The sequence below is a fragment of the Coenobita brevimanus genome, chromosome 55 (assembly GCF_032717465.1).
Source record: "Coenobita brevimanus isolate Jiangsu-jjx chromosome 55, ASM3271746v2, whole genome shotgun sequence".
Classification (NCBI taxonomy): Eukaryota; Metazoa; Arthropoda; class Malacostraca; order Decapoda; family Coenobitidae; genus Coenobita; species Coenobita brevimanus.
Genome location: NC_137008.1, coordinates 329,326 through 355,458, shown reverse-complemented (window position 1 = coordinate 355,458; position 26,133 = coordinate 329,326). Strand labels below are relative to the sequence as shown.

At 41.8% G+C, this 26,133-nt stretch overlaps 1 protein-coding gene across 1 annotated transcript in view; it reads left to right on the top strand.

Moving 5' to 3' along the window:
* Positions 1-25,829, top strand: part of LOC145401357 (neuronal acetylcholine receptor subunit alpha-7-like) — a 32,717-nt gene extending 6,888 nt beyond the window's left edge. Inside the window, exons 3-9 of the mRNA XM_080273682.1 lie at positions 1,980-2,163; positions 7,959-8,175; positions 12,994-13,128; positions 16,174-16,379; positions 23,482-23,653; positions 24,330-24,445; positions 25,731-25,829. Of these exons, the coding sequence (XP_080129808.1) occupies positions 1,980-2,163; positions 7,959-8,175; positions 12,994-13,128; positions 16,174-16,379; positions 23,482-23,653; positions 24,330-24,445; positions 25,731-25,829 (1,129 nt within the window). The remainder of the gene's footprint in view (positions 1-1,979; positions 2,164-7,958; positions 8,176-12,993; positions 13,129-16,173; positions 16,380-23,481; positions 23,654-24,329; positions 24,446-25,730) is intronic.
* Positions 25,830-26,133: the final 304 nt, after the last annotated feature.

Below are 26,133 nucleotides of genomic sequence, written 5' to 3'. Positions count from 1 at the left end.
CACGCACTTCAGTTTTTTCGTGTTGTAAGGACGGCTTAATGTACGTTACCAGTGTTTTCCTTGCATTTTCCACTTCCCATAACCCTTTTCATGTCTTTTCGTGTCTTCTTCTGTACCTCCATTGACTTCATAGTTGACCAGATTTTTAGCGAAGACCGCCGAAATGTATGCGCACCTCCCACACCAGCAGACTGAGCTTTCGGGATTAAACCCCCAACGATAACGAAGCCTTTAATTTTTACTCAGGGTACCACAAGGCGATTTTATGCAGTGTAGGATGGAGGTGGGGAGGGGGATGGGGAGACCGAGGATGAGGTGGAGGGAAGGAGTGGAGAGGAATATGAGAGAGGGGGATGTAAGTTGGGAGGATGGAGTGAGAGGAGGGTATTGTGAGTGAGGTTACTAACACCTCTTCTTTACCGGTTTAATTCTGTATCTGCTCCGTTACTAACACCTCTTCTTTACCGGTTTATTTCTGTATCTGCTCCGTTACTATAATCTTTTCAAATTTTCGCGGTCTTTACGACATAGAGAAATTATAAGAAGCAAAAAGAGGATGTTAATGAATAGCTTGGAAAATAAATCGCTAAGGAAGAGGTGTTAGGGAACCTCTTTACGAAAATACAGACCATAGTGAGGGCGATCTAACTCCAGCATACAACATCTTCCCTCAGCTGCATAAGTTCGTCTGGAGGAAGCATAAAGTTGATGATAGAGAGGGACGCCTTCGTGAGGTGGCACTGATATAAGTGTGCCGATCCACTGCCAGGTTATATAAATATTCTGGTCCCTCTCCGTCCTTAGAAATGAGGATGGTGAACTGCAGAGAACAACTTTAGCCTTCAGTCTACTGGGTGAACGTTCCAGACAAACCTTCTACTACTACTGCTACTACTACTACTACTACTGCTACTACTGCTGCTGCTGCTGCTGCTAAAATCATTTGTTTTTGTAGGGACGGGCTTAAAACCCAACTTTTGCTTCGCCTTACCAATGGGCGCAAAATAAGGACAGGGATGGCGTGGGTTGGTAAGTTCGGTTCACTCATAACTCCGGCTACCCCCATAACTTCACCTTCGGCCTCGTAATTCTGATAATCTCGTACCTGTGACCAATTTACCCGCGTCTTTTTCGGTGGTACACAGGCGGCAAAGAAGTTTCGTTAGATTTATTGGAGGTCCGAAAGTCGAGTAGGCCGAACTTTCCAATGTTTTGTTTTAATAGGGAGTGTTTATGTGCGGCGGGCGACTCCAGGTTGGTGTTGGTGGTGGTCTTTTAAGGGTACATAATGTTTTGCCTGTGATGTGGAAAATGGAGCTTGGAGAAGTTTGTGGGTGTGTGTGTGTGTGTGTGTGGAGAGAGAGAGAGAGAGAGAGAGAGAGAGAGAGAGAGAGAGTGACGAAATGAAGCTAAAAATACTGACTAGGAGTGGTAATGGTGCTGAGAGTGTGGACAAATAGGATGATATGAGAGTGGGAAGGAGAAAAAAGTATACCGTATGTTCACTGTGAGGTAATGGCAGGATGGGAGAGCTGATGGTGAGAACAGAAAAATATATGTATGTACTAAGAACTAATGGTTAGGGAGAAAAATAAACCGCTAATGGGAGAATTATAAAGTTAATGTTTATCATGTGAGAGCTAACGAAAGATTTGGGTAGGAACTTGTCACTGTCTTCCTCAGTTCTTCCCTCCCTTTCTTTCGTCTCCCTTTCTCCCTCCAGTCCTCTCGTCCCTTTCTTTTCGCTTCCTCCTCTCCACTAACCTTTTTCCCCTCCACTCCTTTCCTCCCTTTTGCCCCCTTCTCTTCACCAACTTGTCACACTCTCCCTCAGTTCATCCCTTCGTTTCTTTTGCCTCTTCCACTCTACAAATCCTTTCTCCCTCCACTCCTTCCCTCCACGAACACTCTCTCCCTCCATTCCTACCCTCCCTTTTGCCTCCTTCTCTCCACTAACCCCTCCGTGTCTCTCCCTACAGCGCCGACGCCCACTACACCTCGTCCACCATTAACACCAACGTCATAGTGACATCGGTGGGGGAAGTGACCTGGCTCTCTCACGGCATCTATCGCTCCTCTTGTGATATGGACGTCGAGTATTTTCCCTTCGATATTCAGAGCTGCAAGATGATGTGGGCCTCGTGGACCTACGATGGATATCAGGTGAGGTCAGAGGGAAGGAAATGAGTAAGGGAAGGAGATGAGTAAAGGAAGGAAATGAGTATGAATGGTAATAAGTATACGAAGGAAATTAGTGAAGGAAGGAAATGAGTAAAGAGAGGAAGTGAGTAAAGGAAGGAAATGGATTAAAGGAAGGATGTGAGTAAAGGATGGAAATGAGCAAAGGAAGGAAATGAGCAAAGGGAGGAAATGAGCAAAGGGAGGAAATGAGTAAAGGGAGGAAATGAGTAAAGGAAGAAAATGAGGAAACGAAGGAAGTGAGCAAAGGAAGGAAATGAGTTAAGGAAAGATGTGAGCAAAGCAAGGAAATGAGTATCGGAAGATAGTGAGTAAAGGAAGGAAGTGAGTAGAGAAAGGAAATGAAGAAAGGATGAAAATGAGAATAGAGAGGAAATGAGTAAATATAGGAAATGAGTAAATGAAGGAAATGAATAAAGTAATTAGTAAATGAAGGAAGTGGATAAAGGAAGTAAATGAGTAAAAGAAATGCACAAAAAGGTAGAGAAGGTAATAGGGAAAATAATAAGGTAGAAAAGGGCATAATATAACCTTTCCTTTCGAAATACAGATTAAAGAAGAGAGAGAGAGAGAAGTAAATCAAAGGGAGAAATATAGGGAAAAAAGCCATCACTTTCCCTTTTGAAATTTCCAAGTGATGCTCAGTAGGTGACAAAGGGACGGGGAGAAAGGGACGAGAGGAGAGAAGATAGGTAGTGCGAGAGAAGGAATGAGAGGAGAGAAGTATGTGAAGGAGGAAAAGAAAAATTAAAGAAGTATTGGCACCTAAAAGTTGATTTACACACACACACACACACACACACACACACACACACACACCATTGCCTTCCCCTTCGATATTCCAGGGATGAGGGGAAGGGAAGAAGTGGAAACAGAAACAGGCAAAGTAAAGGAGAGCAGAGGAGAGGAATAAATGAAGGAAGAAGGGAGAATTTAAGGGAGAATATATATGTCCCCTTTCACGTTTAGGGAGCGCTGAGGGAAGAGGGGGAGGGGCAGGCAAGGAGAGGAAGATTGAAGGAAGACAAGGAAGAAGGAAGAAGTTAAGGAGGGGAGAGGAAAGGGAAGCAGTACGTCTCCTTCGATATTCAGCTCCTTCAAGAATATGTAGCTTAGTCTTGAGGGGAAAGAGGTGAGAAATTAGGCAGAGAGAAGAGAATAAAGGAATAAACCGAAGAAGGAAGACATTTAACGAGAGACTACATTATTTTCCCTGTTGACGTTCAGAGTTACAGTGTGATGTGACAACCTGGTGAAAGGAGAGGGGGGGGGGAAAGGAAATAGAAAATCGCTGGAGAAATAGGGAACAGAGAACAATAAATCAAGGAAGAGGAAAAGGCACGGTAGCGTCCCCCTGTGTCATTCAGAGCTGCAGGGTGATGTGGACGGCCTGGTGAGGGGAGAGGGACAAGAGGGAATGCAAAACAGGTAGAGGGAAGGGGAAAAGAAGTTGTGAAAATCAAAGCAGGGAGAAGTTGTTTTAAGGATCTGGTATCTTTCCCTGAGGCATTGAGAGCTGCATGATATTGTGGGTGAGAACGGAGGGGAGGGGAGCCACAAGATAGGTAAACAGGAAGAGAACATACAGAAGTAAATCAAAGAAGGTGAAAGAAATGCTGGAGGAAATACATAGCGTTTAAGATGAGAGAAGGAGATACTGAGTTACTGAGACAGGCTGACACTAGGCCTGGCGTTTAAGATGAGAGAAGTACGAAGGGGTATAAAGGAAAGCAAACAGCAACAGATCCGTTGGTCCTTTCGTGGCTGTTTGGTATAGGGAAGGCTACAACCAACAAAAGCTATTCTGTCAGTTGGAGACAAGAACAGAAAAGCAGGGAGGCTCCCCCCACCCACCAATCCCTCCAGCCGAAGCCGGCAGGAAATAGTGAGAAGGACCACCATGCAGCATAGAAAAATTGTCATGGAAATTTCATAGGACAGAGGGAAAGGAAATTTTATTCTACACTGTGTATCTGAATGGGAGAGTAACATTAAATCAGTAATATTTATGGATGTTGTTCTGCATTTGCATCTTCCAGGCTCTGAAAAAGAAAAAATATATATATACACCACAGAAATGTGTTATTCAGGAGTGAACATACACTACATAGGTGGGGGTTAGATGACAGATATTTACCCAAGCTATTTTCAGAGGTTATTACTGAATCACAGGCTGTTACACTGGAGGGCAGTTCGTTTCATATACAGTACTTACAACACTAGTGATGAAAAAATCCTTTGCTTCATGTGACTGAAATCGTTTGCCGATAATTTTATGCCTGTTACCTCTACTATGGTCTGGGCCAATCAACTGTGAAGATTTATCAATGGCCATATAATCGTGCCCTTTGAATATTTTGATAGTTGAATTAAAGCTCCATTTGAATACTTTGAATTGAGAGATAAAGAGAAGTAGAAAATAGGAGAGAATAAGGTTGAGGAAGAAGGGAGAAGGAAAATGAAGAGAAAAATATTACCATTCCTTTGGACATTGAGAGTAACAGTGTAATGTAGATGAGAGGTGAATGGAGAGGAAAGAGACATTAGGTAGAGAAGAGGGAAAATGAATATGATGGAGAGAACTGGGACAAAAGATGAGTAAGTTAAGGAAGAAGGGAGAAGCTTTGATGAGAGAAGAACAGGAAATAGAGAAGGCGAACTGGAACAGAGAAAGAGAGAGAAATCACGGAAGAAGGGAGAGTTAGGAAGAAGAAAACACGACTGTCTCAACCTTTTAGAGATGAGATGGGGGGGAAAGGAGAAATGAAATAAACACACACACACACACACACACACACACACACACACACACACACACACACACACACACACACACACACGGAAGTAAAAATTTAAGAAGACAGGAGGAGAGCACTGTGCCATCCTATTCAACATGACAAGTTAAAAGGTAATTTGAGTGAGAGCTGAAAATTAAAGGCGAAAGAGAGCTGTCAGAGAGAAGGAACAGAGGAGAGAAGTAAGTGAAGGAAGAAAGGGGAAGGAAGAGGAAGAACACATTATCCTCCCCTTCGATATTTAGGTGAAAGGGATGTTATTTTTTTGTACCAAGATAGCTGTTAGTAAACGAGCAAGCAGAGGCATGGAGAGGAAACAGGGCGAGAGAGTGAAGAGGAAAATACAGCGAGGAAACGCGGTGAAAAATAAGGACTACTGCTGCATGAAAGCAAGCAGTAGTTACAAATGAGAAAAAGGGAAGAAGTTGAGTAGTTTGAGGGGGAGAATAGACAAAATATAAAGATAAAAGATTAGGAGGAAATTTGTATCTATATTGAAGCGTCCTTTAACATTTCCATTGGGATATTATTTCTTTCCCATCTGAAGTCAAGACAGATATGAAGATGAAGATATATTAAGCTTTTTTTATACTGAGATGATTAAAGGCATGTTATGGTGTTGTGGAGATGAGTTTTGATAGGGATAAAATTGTTGTAGTGACTGGTATACCCTTTTTATATTTACCTGCCATAATATTCCCATCCTTCCATCTTGAATGCTGAGTTGTGACAATAGAGTAACACAACACCGTGATGCAAGTCATGAAGAAGTGCTATGGCGAGGGTGAAGAGCTGGAATATTCCCTAATGTGGCCACTGAGCTAGAGGAAATAAACCGCAAAAGGATGAAAATCAGGGCCAGGTTAAGGTGAAAGGAGTATACCAGGATTATTTTTAAAGGGAATGGAAGGTACATTTTGTGAATTCTGATAAGCATTATTTCTTTGGTTAATTAAGAGCATAATCAAGAAAACACACACACACACACACACACACACACACACACACACACACACACACACACACACACACACACACACACACACACACACCGCTCGCTGGTGCAGTGGTAACGCTCTCGCTTGCCATCTGGTAGACGGGAGTTCGCGCCTCGCTCAGGTTGCGAAAAGTTTCACTGACGAAGTGAGTGGTTACTGTCCCCCTTGAGCAAGGGGACGGGTGTGTGAGTGTGTGAAGGTCACAGCCTTGCCCTTAGATCGGACTATATGAGCTCTCAGCTCCCTTCCGGGAGGGTAAAAGCTGACAATCACGACCATCAAGTGATCCTGACCGACCCGGTGAATTACACACACACACACACACACACACACACACACACACACACTCACGTTCAAACTTTAATGTCGTCAGTGAGAGATCTTGCCAAAGCTGAATGAAATCGTCTGCTGGTAGAGACAGAGGTAAATGGAGAGTCGCTAATAAATAAATAAATAGATAAATAAATTAATTAAATAATATAAAAGGCTTTGACTGAAGAGGTAAAGAAACAGACACTCGACCGTCCATATGTCATTTTTGTTTAATGCAAGAAAGAAGGAAGCAAAGGCCAGGAGCTTGCACTGTTTACTTATTCTTTGTTTTTCTTTGTCACAGCACATGGTTCACAGCACGATTGAGCATTCTTAGGGAGAGTGATACCTGGTAGTAACCTTCGCCATGCTAGTCAAGTACGATGTAGGGAGAAGTGCGTGTGAAAGTAGTAATATTGGATGAATCGGCAGGAAGCGAGCACATACTTTCAGTTTCAAAGGATATTCTGCTATACGCTTTTTACTTTAACTTGGCCTAGAATTACCATCTCTCCACCTTGAATGTTGAGCTATAACAAAGGCTATCATTAGAATATTATGCTAGTCACGAAGAAGTGCTATGAAAAGGGAGCAGGGACAGCATTATCAGTTTCTGCCACACATCTACGTAAATCAGGCTAAAAAAGGAGGAAACTCTGAGCCACGTTGAGGTAAAAATGGTATAGCAATGAATTTATATATCTTCAATCCCCCACAGACAACAGCTTTTAAATACAGTCTTACTAAAGCCATTGTCTGAACGGAAATTATCTTTGTTCATGTAAATAATATGCTTACTTTTAACACGTAAATGTTCTGACAAAAGAGAACTATGTTGATGTTGGCCTTCAAAGCACAGTGTCTTTTATGCAAGTTTGGGCTAGATTGTTGGTTCGCAGCGCTAATAGATAGGTAGACAAATAGATAGATAGACAGACAGACAGATAGATAGACAGACAGACAGGCAGAGAGACAGTTTAACTTTATAAGCTATACAGGTAACACTCTACATTTTTACATATTTGTAAGTTTAACATATATGATTTACAGTAATTATTCTCTTAAAATGAAATGTCTAGCGCACAGTGGGCAAAAATAATTCTTGATCTCATGGCATCTATCACATTATCTATCTACACTATACACATTGATTGCCTGACTGATTGATTGATGACAGTTTTCTTGATTGATGACTGACAACTAATTTCCTTCTTGAATGATTGATGATTGACAGTTTTCTTACTTGACTAATGATTGACATATAATTTTCTTGATTGATTGATGATAATTTTCTCTTCTCTTTTCGCCTGTATCCTTTTCACAACTTCCTGTCTTGGCACACGGCTGGACCAAATGAAACAGATGGAGAGTTATACATTGATTGATGGATTGATGATTGACGCAACTTTCATTTCTTATTTCGCTTGTATCCTTTCCACAACTCGCTCTTTTTCACAACTCCTTCTCCTTTCCACAACTCTTCCTCCTTTCCACAATTCTTCCTCCTTTCCACAACTCTTCCTCTTTCCACAATTCTTCCTCCTTTCCACAACTCTTTCTCCATTCCACAAGTCTTCCTTCTTTCCACAGTGCTTTCTCCTTTCCACACCTCTCTGACTTTCACCACTTTCTCCCGTCCTCTCTTGGCAAACAGCTGGACCTCACGAAACAGATGGACAGCGGTGACACGTCCAACTACAAATCCAACGGAGAGTTTGACCTGATCGAGTTCACAGCCTCCAGGAACGTCACCTTCTACTCCTGCTGCCCTGAGCCCTACCCAGACATCACCTTCACGATAAGGCTAAGACGCAGGCCTATGTTTTATGTGTTTAATCTGATCCTTCCCTGCGTCCTTATAAATGGCATTGGTATGTTAGTGGAGTTTATATATATATATATATATATATATATATATATATATATATATATATATATATATATATATATATATATATATATATAGAGTCATATTTGCTATATGTCATTCTTCTTGTCATTCTTGCTATATTCTTGTCATTCTTGTTATATTCATGTAACTCTTGCCATATTCTTGTCATTGGCTCTCCTCTCCTTTCACTGATCCACCTGGAGAACAAGCCTACATCTTTTCTATCCTTATTGACCTATAGCAGCTTGTACAGCACCCTACCCGTATCCCTGACCGCCTTAGAGAGAGCTCCAACATACTTGACCTCTTCCCAACAACTAATCCTTCTGCTTACACTTAATCTTTCCTCTCTGTTGGGCTTCTCCGATCACAACCTTATTACCTTAACCTGTCCTATCTCTCCAGTACGGCTTGCGAACCCTTCAAAGAAAAGTCGTCTGTGGCACTTTGGAGCTGCAGATTGGGAGGCCCTCAGGCCGTTCTTCTTTGATTTTCTCTGGAATGATTATTGCTTCCATGGCCGGGAGCCATCTGAGTGTGCCTTGCGCATTACGGAGGTTATTCTCTCGGGCATGGAAGCATACATTCCTTTCTCATATCCTTTGACTAATGCAAGAAAGCCCTGGTTTAATCACGCTTGTTCTAATACTGTCCGCAACGAGGAGAGGGCTTATAAAAGGTACCAGAGCCAACCCACCCCGGAATCACATCTTTTTTTATATTTCTGCCCGGAATCGTGCTAAGGCTGTTCTTCACTGTGCTAAAAATAATTTCATCCATACTAAATGCTCTCAACTCTCCAACTCAATTCTTCCCGCTCCATCTGGCACCTTGCCAAAAACCCTTCTAACAACTTCACCTCATCATCCTTCCCTCCTCATTTCTATTCTGATGGCTCTGTAGCTATTTTTTCTACTGATAAAGCAGATTTCTTCGCTCAGACTTTCTCCTCCAATTCCACCTTAGACGATTCCGGTGTTGTTCCTCCAACACTTCCCCCCTCTGACTTCCTCATGACTGACATTTAAATTTCTTCAGTTGATGTATTTTTTTTCATCACTGGCCTCAGTACTAACAAGGCATATGGGCCTGATGGAGTCCCTCCTGTTGTTCTCAAGAACTGTGCTTCTGTGCTTACGCCCTACCTAGGTAAACTTTTTCGCCTTTGTCTGTCAACTTGTACCTTTCCTTCTTGCTGGAAGTTTGCTCTCATTCAGCCAGTCCCAAAGAAGGATGACCATTCCCAACCCTCTAACTACCGTCCAATTGCTTTAACATCCTGTGTCTCAAAAGTTTTCGAGTCTGTTCTTAAAAGAAAAATTTTAAAGCATCTTTCCTATCACAACCTTCTTTCTGATCATCAGTATGGGTTCCGTCAGGGATGCTCCACTGGCGATCTTCCCACCTACCTTTCAGACTCCTGGTCATCCTCCTTTCGGGACTTTGGCGAAAGCTTTGCCATTGCACTTGACATCTCAAAGGCTTTCGATCGAGTCTGGCATAAATCTTTAATTTCCAAACTACCCTCTTACTGTTTCTATCCTTCTATCTGTGCCTTCATCTATAGCTTCCTTTCTGGTCGTTCTATAGCCGCTGTTGTAGACGGCCATCGTTCTTCTCCTAGATCTATCAACAGTGGTGATCCTCAGGGTTCTGTCCTATCACCAACTCTCTTCCTTTTATTCGTCAGTGACCTTGTAAGCTGTACAGCACCCTACCCGTATCCCTATCCACTCGTACGCTGATGATTCCACCCTTTACCTTTCCATTCGGTTCTCGCAACATCCATCTCAACAGTTACTTCAACAAACAAGGGATGAGGCTATGGCACACCTAATGTCTGACCTGGCTCGTATCTCTGACTGGGGTAAAAATAATCTTGTTGTTTTTAATGCATCAAAAGCTCAGTTTTTACACCTATCAAACCGACACAGTCTTCCACAGGAGTACCCACTAATGTTTAATAATATCCAGCTGAATCCTGCATCATCCTTGAACATGCTTATGGTTTCATTCACTCGGGACTTATCTTGGAAAGATCATATTGCATCTCTTGTAGAATCTGCTTCCAAGAGATTAGGTATGCTAAACCGACTCCGTACTTTCTTTACCCCTGCACAGTTGTTAACTTTATACACGGGTTTTATTCGCCCCTGTGTAGAGTACAACTGTCATATGTGGGGAGGCTCCCCACATACAGCTCTTCTCAATAGGGTGGAGTCAAAGGCTTTTTGTCTCATCAACTTTCCTCCTCTTACTGGCTTCCTTCAACCTCTGTCTCTTCGCCGCAGTGTTGCATCTTAGTCTCTTTTCTGTCGTTACTTCCGTGGTCACTGCTCCTCTGAACTGTCTGCTTGCATCCCTCCACCTCTACGACGGGTGCGTAGCACCCGTCTAACAACAAATTCTCATCCCTTTTCTGTCCAACTCTTTAATGCATGAGTTAACCGTTACTCCCAGTCTTTCATTTATGCAACAGGTCAACTCTGGAACAGGCTTCCTTTGTCTGTATTCCCTGCTTCCTATGATCTCCAGTCTTTCAAACGCAGTGTGTCCAGGTATCTCGAATTGAACGGATCTTTAATTTGGCTGTTTTGGGGTTGTTTTTGTTTTTTCTTGAAAGGAACGGTTTGTGGGCTCCTGGCCTTTGGTTCCTTCTTTCTTGCATAAAAAAAATCTTGGTATATTGTTATTTCTTGTCATTCTTCATATATTCTTGTCACTCTTTGTATATTGGTATTCTTGCTATATTCTTGTCATTTTTTACAATATTCTTGTTATCCTTGCTGTATTCTTGTCATTCTTCTTGTCATTCTTGCTATATTCTTGTCATTCTTGTTATATTCTTGTCATTCTTCCTGTCATTCTTGCTATACTCGTGTCATTTCTTCATATATTCTTGTCATATTTGATATATTGTCATATATGCTATATTCTTGTTATTCTTGCTAAATTCCTGTCATTCTTCGTATATTCTTGTCATTTCTTGCTATATTCTTGCCATTCTTGCTATATTCTTGTCACTCTTCCTTTCATTTCATTCTACCTTCATTCCGTTTTTTTTTTTTTTAATGCAAAGAAGAAAGAAACAAAGGCTTATCCAGCTTCGCCTACTGCATTTTCCATCGCTTCTGTGTTAATTACAGGAAAGATTTGCGTCTCACCTCCTCACTCTCGTTTTTAATTAGCCAGTTTCCTAGAAGAAAGCTGCCTGATCATGTCTTTTACCTCCAGCTTCATGTGTTCAGACTCTTTACTTCCTCTTCTTCTTCATCATCATCATCATCATCATCAACTTTTTTATCATCATCATCATCATCATTATTATTATCATTATTATTATTATTATTATTATTATTAAGCTTCGTCATATAAATGGCGAAGCTTCTTGTTTTCGTCAGTATTATCATGAAGATTTTTCTTTGCAACTTTTTTCTTCGATCTTGACGATATTACACATGAAGGTACCCTAGGGTAACCCTATCCTTGTGCCAGATATAAATGAGCTTGACCTATTTTTGAAAGTCATATACTTATTTTTGTTCTAAGAATTGCATATTTGAAATTGAAATATCTCAGAAACTAATTGAGATACAGCCATTTAGTCGAAAATCCTGTGAAAAATGTTTGCTGAATAATTTTGGCTTAATATTTTGCCATTTAGCGTAGTGGAAAGTACCGAATTCAAATTTGCTGTTTTTTCTTTGTAACACGTTTTAGAGAAAACCACAAAAGCTTTAAAGCTGTAACTTTCCAGATATATAGCTGTGATCCCTCTTATGATCTGAAAGAAATATGGTTACAGTTAAGCATACAGTTAGCCAGTTATTGAGACAAACGTAAAATTGACCCATGCTTTCTTCGACACCTTTATCTTCAGATTTAGTGGTTGCACAAGAAGTTACCTTAGGGTCTTCAGATCTTGTTTATATTACACATACCTTCTATACCGTAATTAGTTAAGGGTACCCAGTGAGGATAAGTGGGTGATTTTGAGTAGTAATGTTATCATTAATTTTAGTTTAGATATTACCGATAATGTAGCCTATTGCACAAGATATGTTGATGAAAATTCTCACGTTTTTGCCTTCCTCCGTACCTCCTTTTACACTTCCCTATTTACCCTCTTTCCCACATAACTTCTGTTCTTAACTCATTACCTTTCTGATTCATTTCTCTCTCCTTCCCGTAAATATTTACCTACCTTCCTAATTGGTCTTCCTTGTTTTTTCCTGTCACTCTATGCACATCTTTCTCTTCACTTTCATACTTCCCTATGTCTTCCTCCTCTTTCTCTCTCTCTCTCTCTCCCTTCCCACGTTCCTCCTACCCTCTCTCCCTCCCCACCTTCCTCCCCCCCTCCCATACTTCTCGCACCACTTTCTCTCTCTCCCTAAATGTCTTTGTACTTATCCTTTCTTTCATCTTTTCCCCCCTTCCTCTCTGCTTTTCTTCTTGTTTGATATCCCTCCTCTTGTTTCCTAATTTTGTCTCTTATCCACAGCCTTCCTTATTATGTACCGGTACCTTTCCTTCTTGTTGTTCCTCCCTTCCTCCCTACTTTTCTTCCTGCTTTCCCTCCCTCTCTCCCTTCTTTCCTGCTTAATTTCCCTCCTCTTTGGCTATCTCCCTGCTTTCTCCTCCACAGCTCTCTTGGTGTTCTTATATATCCTTTCCTTCTTGTTTTTCCTCCTTTCGTCCTGCATTTCTTCCTGGTTTCCCTTCCTTCTTCCTGCTTTCCCTCCCTTACTCCCTGCTTAATTTCCCTCCTCTTATCTCCCTACTTGCCCCTCCACAGCTCTCCTGGTGTTCTACGTCCCGAGTGAGAGCGGAGAGAAGGTGACGCTGGGAATCTCTGCTCTTCTTTCCATGACCGTCTTTCTTATGACGATACGCGAGTCACTGCCGCCCACCGAAAAGACGCCTCTCATTAGTATGTGCCGTGTGTGTGTGTGTGTGAGAGAGAGAGAGAGAGAGAGAGTGTCTGTGTGTGTCAGTCTGTGTATGTGAGAGGGGAGGGGTCAGTGTGTTATGTTTGTAGAGGGAGTTTTGTGTGTGTGTGTGTGTGTGTGTGTGTGTGTGTGTGTGTGTGTGTGTGTTTTGTGGAGGGAGATGGAATAAAATGTATTGTGTTGCTTTTCCCTTTACTCATATTTAGTCCTGAAAAAGAGTGATAATGATGACGATGACGATGATGATGATGATGAGGGGAGAGGGGGTGAAGGGGTGAGAGGTGGCAAATGTAGAAAGTTTTTTTTTAATTCACCCCATCTTCAGTGGGAAAAAAAGTCAAGAAATGATGATGATGATAATGACGATGACGATAATAATGATGACGATGATAATGATAATAATGATGATAGTGTTGTCCATTTAGTTTTTTTTTTTTTTTTTTTTTTTTTTTTTTATGCGAGGAATATATACATATTTCCCTGGGTGAGCAAGACTTTTTCAGTGATAGAAGAGGGATAGGAATTTTGGTGAGGTTAGAAAATGTTGAATCTCTTATTTTTTCCAATAATTAAAACTAAAAATAAAAATCTGGCCATTTCAATTAATTTTTCTGGTCCTCGACGCCACTCCAGTTGCTCAGTAGGGCGAAGTGTTACATTGTGGTTTTGGCAGTGAAATGGCGGGGGACAGGGCGACATGGAGGCGATTTGTTGGTGGCCACCCCTACGGGATTGAGGCGTCCGGCAATAGATAGATAGATGGATAGTTTTTGGTGTCGATTTTGCTTGATAAAAAGAGGATGAAAAATTATGTGGTTGTTCAGGTGACCATTTACACTGAGGAAATATTTTGATGTGTAGGTGGTGAATGAAGGGTGTATTTTTTTTTTTTTTTTTGGGGGGGGGACTGCTTTTGACATATCATTATCATTTTCATTATTATTATCATCATCATTACTGTTATTCTCGTCGTCATCATCATCATCATCATCACCATCATCATCATTACTGTTATTCTCGTCGTCGTCATCATCATTATCATTATCATCATCATCATTACTGTTATTCTCGTCATCATCATCATCATTATCATTATCATCATCATCATTACTGTTATTCTCGTCATCATCATCATCATTATCATCATCATCATTACCTTGTCATCAGTCATCACTCATAATTATCACTATTGTTGTCATCGTCATCAATACTGTATTATCATCAAATTTTGTCCGGAGAAAGATAGGAGAATCAATTATCAAGTTGCCCCTCCTGAGCAATATGGTGGGTACTGAGCAATATCCCTGGTACTGAGCAATATCCCTGGTACTGAGCAATATCCCTGGTACTGAGCACTATCCCTGGTACTGAGCACTATCCCTGGTACTGAGCACTATCCCTGGTACTGAGCAATATCCCTGGTACTGAGCACTATCCCTGGTACTGAGCAATATCCTTGGTACTGAGCAATATTCCTGGTACTGAGCACTATCCTTGGTACTGAGCACTATACTGAGCAATATCCCTGGCACTGATCACTATCCCTGGTACTGAGCAATATCCCTGGTACTGAGCAATATCCCTGGTACTGAGCAATATCCCTGGTACTGAGCAATATCCCTGGTACTGAGGACTATCCTTGGTACTGAGCACTATACTGAGCAATATCCCTGGCACTGATCACTATCCCTGGTACTGAGCAATATCCCTGGTACTGAGCAATATCCCTGGTACTGAGCAGTATCCCTGATACTGAGCAATATCCCTGGTACTGAGCAATATCCCTGGTACTGAGCAATATCCCTGGCACTCATCACTATCCCTGGTACTGAGCAATATCCCCGGTACTGAGCAATATCCCTGGTACTGAGCAATATCCCTGGTACTGAGCAATATCCCTGGTACTGAGCAATATCCCTGATGCTGAGCAATATCCCTGGTACTGAGCAATATCCCTGGTACTGAGCAGTATCCCTGGCACTCATCACTATCCCTGGTACTGAGCAATATCCCCGGTACTGAGCAATATCCCTGGTACTGAGCAATATCCCTGGTACTGAGCAATATCCCCGGTACTGAGCAATATCCCTGGTACTGAGCAATATCCCTGGTACTGAGCAGTATCCCTGGTACTGAGCAATATCCCTGGTACTGAGCAGTATCCCTGGTACTGAGCAATATCCCCGGTACTGAGCAATATCCCTGGTACTGAGCAATATCCCTGGTACTGAGCAATATCCCCGGTACTGAGCAATATCCCCGGTACTGAGCAATATCCCTGGTACTGAGCAATATCCCTGGTACTGAGCAATATCCCTGGTACTGAGCAATAGCCGTCACTTGGGAAACAATTGTACCCAAACGCCTTGAAATGGCCACCAAAATTGGCTCTAAAGACATAATACTTAATTTGAACCTCATCTCTCCCCCTCCACCTGCATTCCCTCCTTCCTCCACCCCCACTCTCCACCACCACCCCCCACCCTGCACCCCCACCCTCCCAGTCTCCACCCCCACCCTCCCACTGTCATATAGAAATCCTCTGCTCTTCCTCTTAAGCGATTTACTCCATTTAACACCTTAATATTGTAGTGCTTGCTAGTTACACCTTTAGATTTCGAAAGAGTTTTTATCAGGAACATAAATAAAGAGTTTTTGAGAAAATGAATCGCAAAGGAGAAGTTATTACGAACCCTCCCAAAGCAGGTAAATACACGGCCCCATAATTTTAAAAGTTTCCTCCCTGATGGACTATACTTCTTTCACCTTAACTTGGCCTAAATTCTCGTCATTTTGCGGCTTATTTCACGTTCTTCAGAGGCAGAAAAAGACAATGCTACGGCCCTACATCCTTCCCCCATAGCGCTTCTTCGTGACTAGCATCATTTTCCGTTGCTAACCGTTACAGCTGGATACTGAGGATGGAGGGGTGACAATTTTGGGCCAAGTTAAAGGAGAAATACGCTAGTTTAAGGGGTTGATTATAAGGGTGTGTCCTCTCCCCACCCCTTTTCTCCCCTCCACAGGCTTGTACTACGGGGTGACCATATGCCTGGTGAGTTTCGCGTCAGGGTTGTCGGTACTCACGCTCAACATCCACCATCGCGGCGTGAGAGGGGCAGAGGTACCGAAGATGGTCAAGGTGGTGGTGCTCGACTGGCTCTCCCGTCTCGTCTTCCTTCACTTTGAGTCTCCCGTCACGCCTTCACGAGATAAGCATGTCCATATGAACGTGAGTACCTTGAGGGACACATTCTTATCGTTTAAATCGTGTCGTATGGCTCGTATCATTTATAAAGGCTCCAATATGCTTGCATGCGTCGGCCTTGGTCACCTAATGGCCGATCTCCACGCTGCTCGATCTCTGGCAGCCTCCCTATTCAGTTCCTTATCCCTGAGGTCACATTTTCCGCAACCAGTAAATAAATAAATAAAGCCAGTTAGGTAAAACATTGTGGGCAGAACATTATCGGGAGAACATTATAGGGAGAACATTATGGGTAGAACATTATAGGGAGAACATTAAGGACACAGATTAGGAGAACTGAAGAACAGGAAGATATTAGAGAGAACTGGTGTATACATTTTTTTAAAACAACAGAATAGAGGAAGGAAAAACAGAATAATAAAAAAATAATAATCCATACACTACATTACGGGTGTCCTCCATTCACAAAAATATCTGTAACAGTTGGATTTGAACAGCCGTAGGTTGAAGTTTGGGGTGGAAGCCACTCTGGGGAAGCGAGTTCCAAAGAGATGCAGTTCGGGGAATAAAAGATTTCTAATAGGCAGAAGTTCTGCAATATGGCAGTGTGACAGTCCAGGCATGAGCGCTGCCAGATGCCCGTGTTGCACGGGGGAAGGCATGGAGACATGGTACTGTACAATGGACGCAACTTCGTCTGAGCATTTACCATAAAAGCATCTATAAAATAATGCAAGGGAGGCAACATTCCTTTTTTACTTGAAGGGGAGATAGTTCATTTGTAATAGCAGGGTTATTAATTCCAGCAGCTTTGTTCTGAATTTTGTCTAGCTGTTTTAGTGCAACCTCTCGACATCCATTCCATGAGGGTGAGCAACATTCCAGCTGAGAGTGCACATGACATAAATTACAGCTAGCTGCTCGTCAGTGAAGAAGTTATGGACTCTTTACAATAATCCAAGTTTCTTTGAAGCGATTTTAGGAAGTGATCTGACATGAGAGGGCCAGCTGAGGGCATTATTACGTAAAACCGAGAATTTCAGTACTTTTAGAGACGAGAATATTAGTAGCATTGAAGGTAATATAGGAATCAGGCATTATCAGTCCATTAGTAAACTGTATATATTTGGTTTTACTAGCATTAAATGTGACTGTGTTATTTTGTCCCCATTCAGTGATCTTAGATAAGTCTTGATTTATGAAGATAGCTGTACTGAGTTGTGATTTAGAGATATTAAACTTTGTGAATTGGTGTTTAAGTGTGAGTGAACTGTGAAGTGTTGGGTCATCTGCATATGAATGGATGGGACTGTGGGTGACAGATAAGAGATCCTTAATATGAATTAGGAATAGGGTTGGCACCAGAACTGATCCTTGTGGCACACGCATGAACACAGGATGGAGGAGAGGAAATTGGAGAATAGTATTGTTTTTTAGGAGCATGAATGTGTGTGTGTGTGTGTGTGTGTGTGTGTGTGTGTGTGTGTGTGTGTGTGTGAGGGCCGTATGCTTGTCGGTTGAGGAAGCTCCCTAATCTTTTTCCTCAGCGATTTATTTTGTTTATTACACATTACTGCCCTCATCTGTGTTGAATAAATCCTTCCACTATCGCCATACTCTGCATAAATAACGTACAAAAGGATACTAACCAGCCATATCCAAAAATAAATCGCTAAGGAAGAGGTGTTAGGGTTTTTCCTTTCTCAACGAAAATATCAGCCTGAAATAACATAATAGTACAATGAATCATACTGTACATACTATTCGGTTAAAGAAGGTCCCAAGCAGCTCTTCCTTAGCGATTTATTTTTTGGATATGGCTGGTTAATAATCCTTTGGTCGCTATCAGTGCAGAGTGTGGTGATGTTAGGATGATTTATGTAACACGGAGATGGACAGTAAGGAGTAATAAGCAAAATAAATCGCTTAGGAAAAGATCAAAGGTACCAGTATTTCCTTTTTCAGTATCGTACACTTACTCTCACTTTTCAAATCTTACATTCACTCTCAGTTGTATAAGATCATCCTGCGTTAACTGGACAGGAACACGAGAGTTGCCCCCACCATGAGTTAGCATATACTATTAACACTTTTAAAAACTAAAAAACACTTATAAATAACAAAAGACAGAACACACCTGTCTTCCTCTATCTGTATTTCCTCCTGCCTATGACCTTCAGTCTTTTAAACGCAGTGTGTCCAGGCACCCCGAAATGAACGGATCTTGAATTTGCCAGTCTGTAATCTTGTTTTCCTTTCTTCTTGGAGGGAGTAATCTTGCGGGCATCTGGCCTTTGGTTCTTTCTTTCTTAAAAAAAAAATTGAATAACCTACTCATTTTTTCAGAGACATATCTAGGTCAAAGAAAACGGTACAAACTGGGTGAATGTTGGTTGAAAGTGGGGACCGTATGCTCATCAACACACACACACACACACACACACACACACATACACACACACACACACACACACACACACACACACACACACACACACACATACACACACACACACACACACAATATGAAGTAATGGAGATCTTTATAACTTTTTTTCTTCAATGCAAGGAAGGAGGAACAAGAGGCCAGGAGCATTGTCACAAGAACGCGTCTGTACTCCATCCACGCCAGAGATGCAAAGGACAAGACGATAATTTCCCTCACACAGCACAGATAGATAGATAAACAGATAGATAGATTGATAGATAGATAGATTAGTAAGAACAAGATATACATGTAAAATTTGAGCCTTCATTTCTGTGTCGTTCATGTAATACTATGATTTCTTTTCGGTACTGGACTAGACACGGGAAAGTTCTCATATTTTTTTGTTCTTCAATAAAAAAAAATATATATATATATATATATATATATACAGTATATGAAATGGGAAAAGGTATGACAGGGACTGATTAGATGTCTGTATAAGAATCTTTTCCAAATAATTAAGTTCAGTGCTGCCCTATACACACTGGTTTCGCCTAAGAACACTTCCCGAGGGAAAAAGAAGAAAGAGAACACAGAACAGAGAACTAGAAGAAAACACACATATTTTATCTTTTTATCTATCTTTAGTCAGACGCCTCAATCCCGTAAGGGGTGGCCACAAGCAGATCGCCTCCATGTCGCCTTGTCCCCAGCCATTTCGCTGCCCCAGCTTACAGTCCCCCTCTCTCATATACCTCTCTGCCCCATCCCTCCATCTCATCCTCGAACTCTCCCCCTCTCCCTTCCTCCACTTCACTCACATACTCTTTCCTAGTTAGGTTCTTACTCACCATCCTCTCCACATGGCCAAATTACCCCAGTATATTTCTCCTAACGCTTTCTGTCACATTCACTTCATAATTTACAGTTTACGTAGTTTTATCGTTCTCCTTTGTCTGCTTATGTCCATATATCACGTACTGGGGTTGTTATGTCTATATATTTACACATGCACGGTGAGGAAAGGTGTAATTTGATGACGCTGATGCTGATGATGTGTTAAATTCAGTGGTTATTGATATAGCAAGACTGGCTTCATATATAAGTTAGAGTTCTTATAGTGCGAGAATATTGACTGAATAAATCTGTGCATGAAATTAACTGGTCACGGTTGTAATGGGGGTGTAGGGTGATTCAGGGAAAAACATATACTTCTCTACGTGTGTCAGTAATTCTCTCACCTTATATTCTCTACGTGTGTCAGTAATTCTCTCTCCTTATATTCTCTACGTGTGTCAGTTTTTCTCTCTCCTTATATTTCTCTACGTGTGTCAGTAATTCTCTCTCCTTATATTCTCTACGTGTGTCAGTTTTTCTCTCTCCTTATATTTCTCTACGTGTGTCAGTAATTCTCTCTCCTTATATTCTCTACGTGTGTCAGTTTTTCTCTCTCCTTATATTCTCTACGTGTGTCAGTTTTTCTCTCTCCTTATATTCTCTACGTGTGTCAGTAATTCTCTCTCCTTATATTCTCTACGTGTGTCAGTAATTCTCTCTCCTTATATTCTCTACGTGTGTCAGTAATTCTCTCTCCTTATATTTCTCTACGTTAATGTAACAAATTCTTAAAAAGGTTGCTTATTTGAGATGTCAGGCGTAAAATTAATTCATCTCGTTCCTTTGATCCCAAACATTGACTTTTTGCTTTGGGAGACTGTGTGTGTGTGTGTGTGTGTGTGTGTGTGTGTGTGTTTTCGGATGAGCGAACACGGTTACAGAAAAACTCGCAAAAATTAAATGCACATTGAATATTTCTCTGCCATCAGGTTTTTCCTGTTTTCCAAAAATATTTTGATTTGGAAATGGTGCAATGAACGGGGCGTCAGGAAGCGTGAAGTAAAAATGGGAGGGCTATGAGAAAGAGAGAGAGAGAGAGAGAGAGAGAGAGGTCTGACACAGCGTTGATATATTTCACGTCAAACTAACAATCTGTAAACGGTTCATGTTGCCTCTGACTCGGCCACCAATTAGTAGGCAAAGTTTCAGGAAAAATCATGTTCCTAGAATGTGTATTTACTGTATGTGTCTGATGTTTTGTACGTTAAATACTGACTCCGGGATGATGATGAGGATGAGGATGATGTTGATGTTGATGATGATGATTGGTGCTGTCATATGCAAAGTAAATCATGGACATACGAAAGCAGGTGTTCGGATATTGGCATAGAGACTTCCCCAAAATTCGTCTGTCAGTGTGTATTATTTTTATCTCCAAAGTCAGCCTCGATGTGTCCATAATTCCACTTGCCGTGATTTTAATTCTGAAACCATACCAAAAGTTCTGAAATACTACATTGGAAGCCCATTTCTGAAGATGTTTTATTTTCTGTTATATCATATCAGCACAGTATACCTCACCTACCTGACCACTCACTTGTGCTGACAACTTCACCTGCCCACTCACCTGTGCTGACAACTTCACCTGCCCACTCACCTGTGCTGACAACTTCACCTGCCCATTCACCTGTGCTGACAACTTCACCTGCCCACTCACCTGTGCTGACAACTTCACCTGCCCACTCACCTGTGCTGACAACTTCACCTGTCCACTCACCTGTGCTTATAACTTCACCTGTCCACTCACCTGTGCCTGTAACGTCACCTGCCCACTCATCTGTGTTAATAACTTACCTGCCCACTCACCTGTGCTAATAACTTCACCTGCCCTTTCACCTGTGTGCCTTCCTATTCACGTCCAAGGTCAATTTGTTTTTATCTTTCCTTCCTGCTGACTGACCTGCCTACCTACCTACCTACCTACCTACTTACCTACCTACCTACCTACCTACCTACCTACCTACCTACCTACCTACCTACCTACCTACCTACCTACTTACCTACCTACCTACCTACCTACCTACTTACCTACCTACCTACCTACCTACCTACCTACTTACCTACCTACCTACCTACTTACCTACCTACCTACCTACCTACCTACCTACTTACCTACCTACCTACCTACCTATTTACCTACCTACCTACCTACCTACCTACCTACCTACCTACCTACTTACCTACCTACCTACCTACCTACCTACTTACCTACCTACCTACCTACCTACTTACCTACCTACCTACCTACCTACCTACCTACTTACCTACCTACCTACCTACCTACCTACCTACCTGCATGGCTATCGTTTTGAGGGATATAGTAATGCTGGTGGTACTGACTTTGAATCAACGCCTCTCTCTCTCTCTCTCTCTCTCTCTCTCTCTCTCTCTCTCTCTCTCTCTCTCTCAGGCCATCAGGAAGACTCGTTAACCCTTTCAGACCGATTACCATTTAGATATATCTTTAGAGAAGGTAGGCAACGTTATTAACCCCTTCAGTACCTTGATTATTTTCTAGTTTAATATTTCACCTGCAGATGATTTTGTTTATATTTGCAAAGGTCTCTCGAACTAAAGTATCTCAGTCTGAACAAAATCGTCGAGAGAGAGAGAGAGAGAGGTTTAAGGACGGAACATTTGCCATTGCCCTGTGACGTTTACCTTCCACCAATTGCTCTTAAAATTGATTTAGTTTTATTCCTGCCTGACCCTTCACCTTTCCACCAAGTTTGATTCAAATCCGAAAAAAAAAATAATAAGTTAATAGAATTTCAGCCAGCCTTGTTAGCTTGACGTTAAGGCCTCCAGCGGATTGAGCTGGTGTAGGTTTATATCCAAGGAGTGGTTGGGTTTATTGCTCACATAATGCAACTCAGGGATGAATGAGGCCGGTCACTCATCTTAAATGTCAGCATCAACTTGTCTAGCCCCAGGCTCCTACGGTTCTTGTGGGGCGACTTAGGATTGGATGATGGATGAATGGATTCACTTGTTGTTCTAAAAAAAACAATAAATCAAACCTGTAGTTGACCCTCAGTGCTTCCACTGTTTTGTTAACATCAAATGAAACTGTTATGTTCACAAATGTCTATAAACACATAACGCACGCTCGCGCTTCGCGACCGTGGGTGTAAAAAGAGTCATATTAGTGAATTTACAATTGGTAAATTACATTCCCTTTGCCCTAAGGCTGTTTGATTAAACTCTGGGGAAATGTGTTGACGGCATTTTTGGCAGTATACACAGTGGTTGGAATTATTTTCCTGTATTTCCCTCGGGTGGTATCAGTACCCGCAAACTTTGTATGCAAATGCCTGCATCCCGACTTAGATTCTGGGCAATACAGTAACAAGATTCTATATATATATATATATATATATATATATATATATATATATATATATATATATATATATATATATATATATATTGTTTTGAGGGAGGTAATAATGACTTTATATTATATTTACTCTATCCTAGGTTAACATCCAAAGCGAAAGCTAATAAAAAGCTGAATAAAGTCGCCTGTAGAGAGCAATAAGAAATGAAATATGTAATCGGACGAAAGGAGTTAACCACATGCAACCACCCAGCACTAAATATTTCCAACTTCACCTGCCACCACTCAGCACTAAATATTTCCAACTTCACCTGCCACCACTCAGCACTAAATATTTCCAACTTGACCTGTTACCACTCAACACTATTTCCAACTTCACCTGCCACCATTCAGCATTATTTCCAACTTCACCTGCCACCACTCAGCACTAATTATTTCCAACTTCACCTGCCACCACTCAGGACCTGCGACCGGACCGGGGCGTGAAGGTCGAGTCCCTGAGCCACGAGAAGTGCCACCTGAGTGAAGTGGAGCCCCTGGACCGCTTCACCTTGTCCCCCCACTTCAACCCCACACGACACGCCCCTCCAAACATCGACAACCCCACCCGCCTCACCCCCCCACAGACTTCAGGTGGGATCGTTACTTTAATTGGACTTCAGGTATGCAGTTTTGACATTATAAAAACAATGGTGACAGGTGTAATGATGATGGTAAAAAATAATAATAATGAAGATGATGATGGTGATACTGATGATGATGATCTCTCTATCTATCTATTGCCAGACGCCATAATCCCGTAAGAGGTGGCCATTTGACTTTGAGTTATTTGTTTTACGGAGAGGGGCACTAACCCTCCACCAACCCACTTGTTGACACGTAGGGAGCACGTATGGTTTGGTTATATGGTTACCACCCAGCGTTGTAAATGGTTTCTTGGCTTACAGGAAACCATTTGGTTTGTCACTCAATGTAAAGCCACCTATAAAGGAAAGAAAAGCAATAAGAAGTGACAGGAAACATTGGAGAAATAGGAAGAGAGGAGGGCAAGCACAGAAAAAGAATGATAAAGGCTAAGGAAGAAGTAGGCAGCACTACATCAAGTGAGTGGATGATGGTCGCCACCACCTACCACCATGATGATGATGATGATGATAAAACAGTGATGATGATGATGATGATGATGGCAGTGATGTAATGATGATGGTAAAACAAGATGATGATGATGTTGATAATGATGATGGTAAAGCAGTGATGATGATGATGATGAGTAATAATGATGATGATGATGGTGTTCTTCCCTTTGCAGACTTTGAGCAGCAGTTCATGCGTGTGCTCAGCAAGATACACCAAACGATTGAGAGGAATGAGGTGAGGCTAGCGGAGCAGGAGAGGAAGGAGGCGACGAAGATGGAGTGGCAGCAGGTGGGTGGAGCAGTGGAAGTGGAGTAGTGAGGTACAGTGCGGCAGACTCGAGTAGCGTGGTAGGTGTAGAGGGGAAGAGGGAGGTGTAGTGGCGTAGAGGTTGTGGTGGGGTGTGGTAGTGGAGTTGAAAGATCGTGGAGTGGGAGTAGGTATAGGTGAAGAGGTGTGGTGATGGTTAGGTATGGGGGCAGTGGAGTGTGTGTGTGTGTGTGTGTGTGTGTGTGTTTTGCTTTTTTTGTGTCTTTTTTCCCCTTTTCCCTACCAACAATATCCACATTTAAACAGAAATTAAACAGCTTCCCGTATCTTATCGTTCATTCTATATATTCGTTCGTATCTCTCTTATCTTCGTTTATTATATTGGATGATCAGTGGTTGAGGAATGATGATCTAGAATTATTATGCATTTAAAGTTAGGTTGCGTACATGAAGAGAGAGAGAGAGAGAGTTATTTTCGGTACTAAACCATTAAATCAGACAGAGAGATAAAGAGAGACAAACGGGAAGACAGATAGGATTACTGTATTAATATTATGCTTTGGTAAGAGAGAGAGAGAGAGAGAGAGAGATTTTCCCGTGAAGTGGGCAGTCAGGTCGGCCATCCAACTTTCAGAAACATAAATGAAATCCCGACTGAATTTCGGTTTTGACTGAGGCTGAAAAATGCGAGTTAGATAATTTGATGACCGTGTGTGTGTGTGTGTGTGTGTGTGTGTGTGTGTGTGTGTGTGTGTGTGCCTCTCTTTCCCTTGTCTTTATCCTCCTCCTCTTTTCCTTCTCCTCCTCTCTAGTCATTACCCTTCCTCACTCTCTTCCTCTGTCTCTCTTCTCTCCATCCCTCTTCCTCCTACTCTTCCTCGTTTCCTCTTCTCCACTTTCTTCTTCCTGAACTTCTTATATGGTTCTTCCTTCTCTCCTCTTCCTTGTCTTTTCTTCTTTCTTATAAGGAGTTCCTCTTCGCTTCTATTCGTATTTCTTTCTCCCAACTTCCTCCTCCATTCCTTCCTTCCTTCCTTCTTTTTCTCCTTGTCTTTCTTCCCTCAACTCTTCGTCCTCTCTTCCTTCCTTCCTCCCCTCCTCTCTTCCTTCCTTCCTTGCATCATCATCATCATCATCATCACAACCACCACCACCACCACCACCACCCTTCCTTCCTCACTTCTGATTTTTGTCTTCCATGTGACCCCATCCTTCACTCGCTTCAAAAGACTGAGAGAGAGAGAGAGAGAGAGAGAGAGAGGGAGAGAGAGAGACTAACCAACCTTCATCTTCCCTCATTTAACAGGTAGCGTTGGTGGTCGATCGGATCCTACTGCTGTGCTTCCTGCTTTCCACCGTCATCGCCACCACCACCATCCTCTTCTCCTCCCCACACGGCCCTTGACCCCACTTCACAACCTATTTCGACAGTAGTAGTAGTAGTAGTAGTAGTAGCCACATGCACCACTAACGCCTGGTAAAAATATTAAGTAAAAAGTATTATTATCGTCTCTGTCTTTGGCTCAGGTAAAAATGATACGGAAAAAGTAGCAGTATTTTTTCCATCAGTTCAGATTAGAGAAATTATAAAAGTATTAAAATTATCTGTCAATATTATATCTTCATTACGCATTCTCTCTCTCTCTCTCTCTCTCTCTCTCTCTGTACCTGGAAGATTACAGAAAAAATATATATTAGATTTTCTCCTC